General features: G+C 37.3%; 1 protein-coding gene across 1 annotated transcript; it reads left to right on the forward strand.

Annotated features, from left to right (window-relative positions):
- Window positions 1-1,174: 1,174 nt before the first annotated feature.
- LOC112721449 (uncharacterized) lies at window positions 1,175-3,496 on the forward strand. Its single transcript, XM_025772514.1, has 5 exons — window positions 1,175-1,209; window positions 2,051-2,285; window positions 2,584-2,667; window positions 2,914-2,988; window positions 3,335-3,496. The coding sequence occupies exons 1-5, from the start codon at window positions 1,175-1,177 to the stop codon at window positions 3,494-3,496; spliced, it is 591 nt and encodes a 196-aa protein (XP_025628299.1).
- The last annotated feature ends 3,890 nt before the right edge of the window (window positions 3,497-7,386 follow it).

A 7,386-nucleotide genomic window follows, 5' to 3' on the forward strand; every position in this document is an offset into this window, starting at 1 on the left:
CCAGATTAATCATTCCCCCTTGTCCAGCCCTAGCGACCACCCACGTAGCGCCACCATCGATCATCATCCCCAGAGTCTCCATCAGAACCACAAAACCACCACCGTCATCTTCTTCTTCTTCTTCTTCTTCTTCTTCTTCTTCTTCTTCTTCTTCTTCTTCTTCTTCTTCTTCTTCTTCTTCTTCTTCCACCCTTGCCGAACAACCACCGCGGAAACCCTTTCTCTCTTTCTCTTCCCCTGTCTCATGCCTTCTCTGTCTCGCTGTCGGCTACCATCAAGCGCTACCGTGACCATCTTCTTCCCCTCCTTACAACCTCGCACTATGGGCCTGTGGCTCTCTAGTTTACCCATGCCTCCCTCATTCCCAATCACAGAATCAGAATAGAGCCACTCTAGTGTTAATTTGACTCAGGTTCTCATATCACCTTTTCTTCTCTGTTTTGGTTAATTTAGGATTAGTTATATGTTGATTCTAGTGTTAATTTGATTTGGTTAGAATTATTTGCTGCTGTTAGTTGAGTTTAGGTAGAATTAGGATTTTCTTATTAGAATTAGTGTTAGTTTATGCATAGTTAAACATGCTGTTAAGAGCTTTTTCAGGTTGAATTTCAATTTGTTTGGATTTATTGACTGATGCTTTGTTGAGTCACTGTAAAATGCTGCTAATTTTTTATGTCGTTGGTGCTGAATTTTCATTTAGTGTTACAAAGAATGCTTGTTAGTGCTATTTTGTATTGTTTATGCTTTTGCATGCCAAGTGTTCGACAATATGCCAAGTATTTTGAACATGTTTCACAATATGCTATTTTGTTGGGAACTTTCAATACATAAAGTTTGACATGTATATAAAAGACATTTAATTGAATAGAATAAACGTATGAAGATCAAATTGGTTTAGGAGTGTAATTTAATTTTCTTTTACATACCTAATTAAATAGTTCATATAATTTTATTTGATTTACTTTTTATTTTGCAGTTTTATTTCATGTTTATTGCATTGATTTGGAAGTTTGATTTTGCACCCTTTATGGTGTTGATCATTGCCATACTAAATGATGGTAAGATAATATTGTGCTGAATGACCTTCATGTAGTTTGCTTGGACTGTTGTATGATTTTTCAATGATATTTTCTTTCACCATTATCTCTTTAGGTACCATTATGACAATACCATTATGGACCGTAATTCAAGAAGCTCTAAGGGTGTTGGGTATGCATTACATCCCTGTGCACAGAACTAAATCATTGGAGAGAAATGTAAGTATGATAAGAAAATGATGTAACCATAGAATATTTTAACGCATTCTATACTGCTTCTCAACACTCCAACATATTAATTACCTAACATTATATATATGTTAGTTATCAAATTAGGTAAATGTCATGAAGATATATATTATTGGTAGATAATCATATGATATGCCAATATATATAATTATTAATTAATGGGGTCCGAATGAAGCTTCTTAATTGGACTCATTAGAGTTTGAGAGAAGTAAGATGCAATAGCTTGCTTGCAATTATAATTAGCCATGTAGTTGCCACTGATGACTATCATACTTTTCCCATTTAAGAATCTTGAATGCTAACTTATGTTAATAGTTATGGAAACTGGGGAGTAGCATGAAACAGGTGCTGTTGGTTGTTAAATAAATGAATGAAGGATGGCATTATATCTTGAGAATTTGTATATCATGTTTGATTCAAGTGAATTTGTACAACTTAAAAATTGTGTGCTAGTTTTATGAACACCGAACACCACCATAGGGGTTGACAAATATACATACTGATATATTTATGATGCGAGGGAACTGTGGAATTAACAATCATAGTTTTTGCCAAGTTTTCATTGTAATAATGGTCTATTATCTTTTCCCCCTTTCTATATGTATCGAAATCTGTTTCTCTATGTACAGTGATTTTACAAAACTTTCACCATCTCAATTAATGGGCCATCAGTGCATTTGTAATTAAAAGTTACATTTTATAACCCTGCTCTTTCAATGGCTTTTTATTTTTATATAATTAATATTTTTTTTTTATGTTTACAGGTATATTGAGTTCTATGATGTCATGCCTGTCAACATGGCAATAGCACTTTCTGGCCAATTTCTTCTTGGTCAACCAGTGATGGTGAAGCCATCAGAAGCAGAAAAAAATTTGGTTCAGTCCACAACATCTGTTGCTACTGGACCTGCTGGAGTTATAGGCCCATATTCAGGGGTAGCAAGAAGGCTATATGTAGGCAATCTGCATTTCAATATGACCGAAACTGATCTTCAGATGGTGAGCACTTATTTTTCTTTTGGCCTATGTACAATTCGTCACTTCTAAATGAGTCTCTAGATTTAATAGACCGTAAGGGGTCGTCATGATATGATACAATTCTGATTGTAGAATGAGCTAGACTCATGTACTTAGAATGTATCTAGTGTTTTTGTTTCTCTTCCCTTTCTTTGTCAATTAGTTGAACTCAGGATCTTGTTTTTCCTTCACATTTTATTGATTTATTATTTTTGAGTCCAATCTTTCCCCTTCTAATTGCCTGTTTTATTCTCTTGTCTTCCTTGGTCTCATTTTTTAGGTATTTGAAGCATTTGGTCAGGTTGAGCTTGTCCAGCTGCCTCTTGATGAAAGTGGGAACTGCAAAGGTTTTGACTTTGTGCAGGTGATTAATCATGACTTTTTTGTTTGGTTAAATGCATTCAATTTTGGTTGCCTCTTCCTTTATGTTTTTATAACTTCTCCTTTTCTAAAATTATATGTTATAGTAATATTTGAAGAGGTTGTCCATATTCTATGCGGAAGCTTTGATTGTATTGAACTACAGTCTGTAGGACTTGAGAGACTAGTCTTCTATAAAATTGCATTTTTTTCTAGCAGTGTCAGTTGATTGAACCATTGTTTATTGTAGTTTGCATGCCTTGAAGATGCGAGAAATGCACAGAGCTTGAATGGTCAATTGGAAATCGGTGGCAGGACAATCAAGGTACGTACTATTGTTTTGTCCTTAGATATGAGTTTAATGGTCCTTGTTTGACTTATGTTAGGTTTTATATTTTGGTGAAATTTGAGCTCATGCTTATTTTGGAGAACGTGCATTACTAAAATATCAAAATGAGCACTCAGCTTGTGGAATATAACTTAATTTTCAGGAAAATAGACAATTTAATTTCACGCACGTTTCTTTCAGTATATTTGGTTGTAGGTAGAAATCAGTAGGGATGAGCTCTGTCATAAATTTATACATTAGATTCATCTATGAAAAGTTCACATGTTATCACCTACTAGTGGAAATTGTGACAGTTATGAACACTAACTTTCTGTTATTGCAGGACAAATTTGGGGTAAGGTCTCCGAGACATAGCTCTGCAGAAATGATGGCAGCCCTTTACCTACAAGTCAGCATTATTAGCCAGGCACTAATTTTTGTCACCAAGTCTTGCAGCTGGTCCTATGTTGAAAGACATGGTCTTCTTCTATTGGGTTCTTCATGATTGCTCAGCTGGTAATCTTAATTCTTTTTGTTCTCCTCTCAGCAACCTAATATGTAAAGATAGGTGTTGGCTTGGTTTTCAGCGGCGGTTATGCCAGCGGTTTTTTAGAACCGCCGCAAAATCAAATTACAACCCCCTAATAGGCGACTTTGTGGAACCGCTGGAATTTCATTTTGCGGTGGTTAAAAACTGTCGCAAATCCCTAAAAAAACTGCCGCTATTCGGTGTATAATGAAAATAAACTCCTAAAACTAGAAACACTAAAAAAAAGAAACGAAAAAGTAAATATCTATAATAACCAATAATATGGCACACGTTTGCAATTTCCCGGCAATGGTGCCATTTTGACGATTAGATTCTTGCTAGTAAATAATTTTATAAGAATAATCACATTGTAAGTATAGTTTCTAAACCAACAGAGAATCCTTTCGTACAAAAGTTTGGTTGTCACAAGTAACAAAATCCAATAAAATTTATAACCGAAGTATTTAAACCTTGGGTCGTCTCTCAAGGAATTACAGGGAAGTATGATTTATTATTGGTTATGGAAAAAGGTATATTTTTGGGTTTTTAAAATAGGGAACAGGAAAATAAACTGGCAACAATTAAATTAATTATCATGAAAACCATTTCAAGGTATAAGAACTGGAAATCCCATCCTAGTTATCTTTATCAGGTGTGATGAGAATTGTTTATTGCTCCCACTTAGTTAACCCTTACTAAATAAAGGAAAGTCAAGTGGACCAATCAATTTGATTCCTCAAGTCCTAATCAACTCCTGTGGAAAGACTAGCTTTAGAGGGATCCAAATTAATCAGCAAATTCCAATTTTCAATCAACAGCTGAGTTTGATAACTCAAGTGTCACCAATTACTCAACCAAAGCAAAGGGAGAAAAATTTAAATTATTTATATCATAAATAGAAGAAAGCAACATAAATCTGAAATACCTCAATGTGTATTAATTAAGAAAATCAATTCTAACATGGAGTTCATAAACCAATTTAGCAACATAAGTAATAGCAAGTGAAATAGAGCAACTAAAGTAATAGAGTAAATAAAAGTAGAAGAGAAACTAATTTAAAGGAACATTGAACCTGGAATGAAGAAAAAGTAAGCCTAACCTTAAGAGAAATCCTAATCCTAAATCCTAAGAGAGAGGAGAGAGCCTCTCTCTCTAGAAACTACATCTAAAACCTAAAAATGTGCCCTTGAAAGTTGTGTTTATGAATAAATGGATTCCCCCACTTTATAGCCTCTAATCTGTGTTTTCTGGGCCGACAAATGGATTCCCCCAGTGATTTATGATACGTCCACCATGTGGCAAAGTCACGCGTGAGCGTCATCCACGCGTTCGCAGGGATTGAGTTTTTGCCAAGTCACGCGTATGCGTGATCCACGTGTGCGCGTCATCTATCTTCGGGGCAGCTGTGGCAAATTATATATCGTTGCGAAGCCCCAGATGTTAGCTTTCCAACGCAACTGGAACCGCCTCATTGGGATCTTTGTAGCTTTCCTTCAATTTCTTGTATTCCTTCCACTTTTGCATGCCTCCTTTCCATCCTCTAAGCCATTCCTACCCTATAAACCCTGAAATCACTTAACACACATATCAAGGCATCGAATGGTAATAAGAGGGGATTAATCATCACAAAATTAAGGCCAAAGAAGCATGTTTTCAATCAAATCACAGAATTAGGAAGGAAAATGTTAAACATGCAATTTACATGAAAAAGTGTGAGAATAGTGGATAAAATCCACTCAATTAAGCACAAGATGTACTACGGAATAGTGGTGCATCACTCATCCTCCTCCTCCTCAGAGTGTTCGAAGGGTGTGTCAGGCTCGGAGGGGATGTCAGTATGCCCAGTCCTCATCATTAGCTTCAGATGCTCATAGCATCGCTTGTTGCAATGATCTGACTGCTCAATACGCCGCTGAGTGCGGCGCTCCATCTGATCGATGCGCTCAAAGAGACGGTACACTAGATGGTAGACGGGCTGGGAAGCGGAAGATGGTGCTGTGGGTGCGGGAGGTGTAGCAGGTGCTAAGGGTGCTGCGAAGGATGTGGCCGCGTCAGTAGAGGCAGTAAGAGAAGGTGGTCTGTGGCCTAAAGCTTCGAACCACTTGCCATGTGGATTAATCTTTTTGCAGTCGGCAGCCGATGGCTTCTCATCCTCAAGCTCCCAAGGCATCTCAGCTCGGCGGGCCATCTAGGTAATCAGATAGGGAGATGGCAGAGTGCCTCGAACATGAACCCTAGCCATGTACTTCTTGATGAACCGTGGAAGGTACAGGTCCTTTCCTTCCATAACGTACCAGATGAGAATGATCATAGCAGCCGGCACCTCTAACTCGTGAGTGCTCGGCATAACATAGTTACTCAATATTTGTTGCCATAGCCGAGCCTCATCATTAAGATAGATAATCTTGATGCTCTTTGGAGTTACCGTCGACTTACCCATAGCCCAAGGAACAGCAGGATCAATGGCTATGGTGCGCCTCACAGCATCTCAATCAAAGCTCATAAACTGAATGGACTCCTCAGCCTTCTGATAACCATCTGGCTCGTCTAATTTAGGCTGGAAATTGAGGATATCCTCTATGGCCTCCTCAGTAACCAAGATCTCTTTTCCTCTTAGCTGTACTGCATCCAGGGTCGTCTTGTAATAGTTGCAGTAGAATTTACGGACCCAAGACGCATTAACCTCTGTCAGATTTCTCTCCCGAAAGACCCAACCTCTCTGTTTGATCTGCTGGGCAATGTACTTCTGTAATTCAGTTGGTATTCTGAGAGTCTTTTCCAAATAGAGGTGTCTCTTTTCCGCAAAAACTGGAAATTCTAGTTCACAGTAGAGGTTTGCAAATTTAAATGGGTCAGAAGCAGGCACTAGTTGATCCTCTTTTTCCTATGGAGTGAAGTTCTTCTCACGCCAGGATTCATCCCCTAGAATATCTAATAGAACGACAGATGACTGTCCTCTTTTCCTCTTACCCATGCTGGCCTTAGCCTTGCCTTTTCCTTTCGGATCAGACATCCTAAAAAATAGAAATTTCAGGATACAGATTAATAATTAAAGCAGAGGAAGGAAAAGCAGGTAAGAAGCAAGCAGACAGGAAGCTAGAAAAAAAAGGAGATGGAGGCATACTCATGAGTTGACATAAAGAAACGAAATCTTGGAATGCAAGAAAATAGAATGCAGACAATAATCAGAACAAAAACCAAGAATTCCTGCAATAATAGTGAGAAGCTTGTTTGCTAAGCAACAATAGGTAGCATGCCTTAAAAAGAACCTAAAAGGGTTAAAAGAGTTAGTTTAAACTTAAAAGAAAAGTTAGAAAGTCAATTAAGTTAAGAGTTAGAAAAGTGTGAAGAAGTTAGTGGCATGAAAATGTTGTTCTTAATCAAAAGAAGTGGAAAAGGGTTTAGAATAAGCAAGCTCACAGTCAGCATACAATGCAAGTTATTGATGATAAAACTTGTAAATGAGAGAAACATGAAAAGGATCAAAATTATCAATAATGGATTGTAATAGAAAGGGAACCAAAAAGGAATAGGAATGCTAACCCACCACCTCATGAATTGGCTTTGGGTTAAACCAAATAAATCACAATGCAAAAGTGCCAAAGTCAATTCAAGAGTGGAAGTTAAGGAAAACAATTTTCAGAAAAATTGGGCAGCATGCCAGCAGTAAAAGGAACATTCCCAGAAAATCAAACAGCAGAATCATCAAGCCATATGAATGCCGTAAGTGTCAGGCAGCATGAAGAACAAGAATTCAAACGAATCAGGCATCATAAAGCAAAATGGAAAACTCAATTTAACCAATTCAGATGTCCTATGAATTCATTAACAATTGAAAACACCAAAACCAAATGTAAATCCATAAG

Source organism: Arachis hypogaea, chromosome 11 (assembly GCF_003086295.3).
Source record: "Arachis hypogaea cultivar Tifrunner chromosome 11, arahy.Tifrunner.gnm2.J5K5, whole genome shotgun sequence".
Lineage (NCBI taxonomy): Eukaryota > Viridiplantae > Streptophyta > Magnoliopsida > Fabales > Fabaceae > Arachis > Arachis hypogaea.

Coding starts and splice junctions, on each gene's coding strand:
- LOC112721449 (XM_025772514.1), top strand. CDS start 1,175: ATGGACCGTAATTCAAGAAGCTCTAAGGGTGTTGG. Junction 1,210..2,050: donor AGAAGCTCTAAGGGTGTTGG/GTATGCATTACA, acceptor TTATGTTTACAG/GTATATTGAGTTCTATGATG. Junction 2,286..2,583: donor CCGAAACTGATCTTCAGATG/GTGAGCACTTAT, acceptor CTCATTTTTTAG/GTATTTGAAGCATTTGGTCA.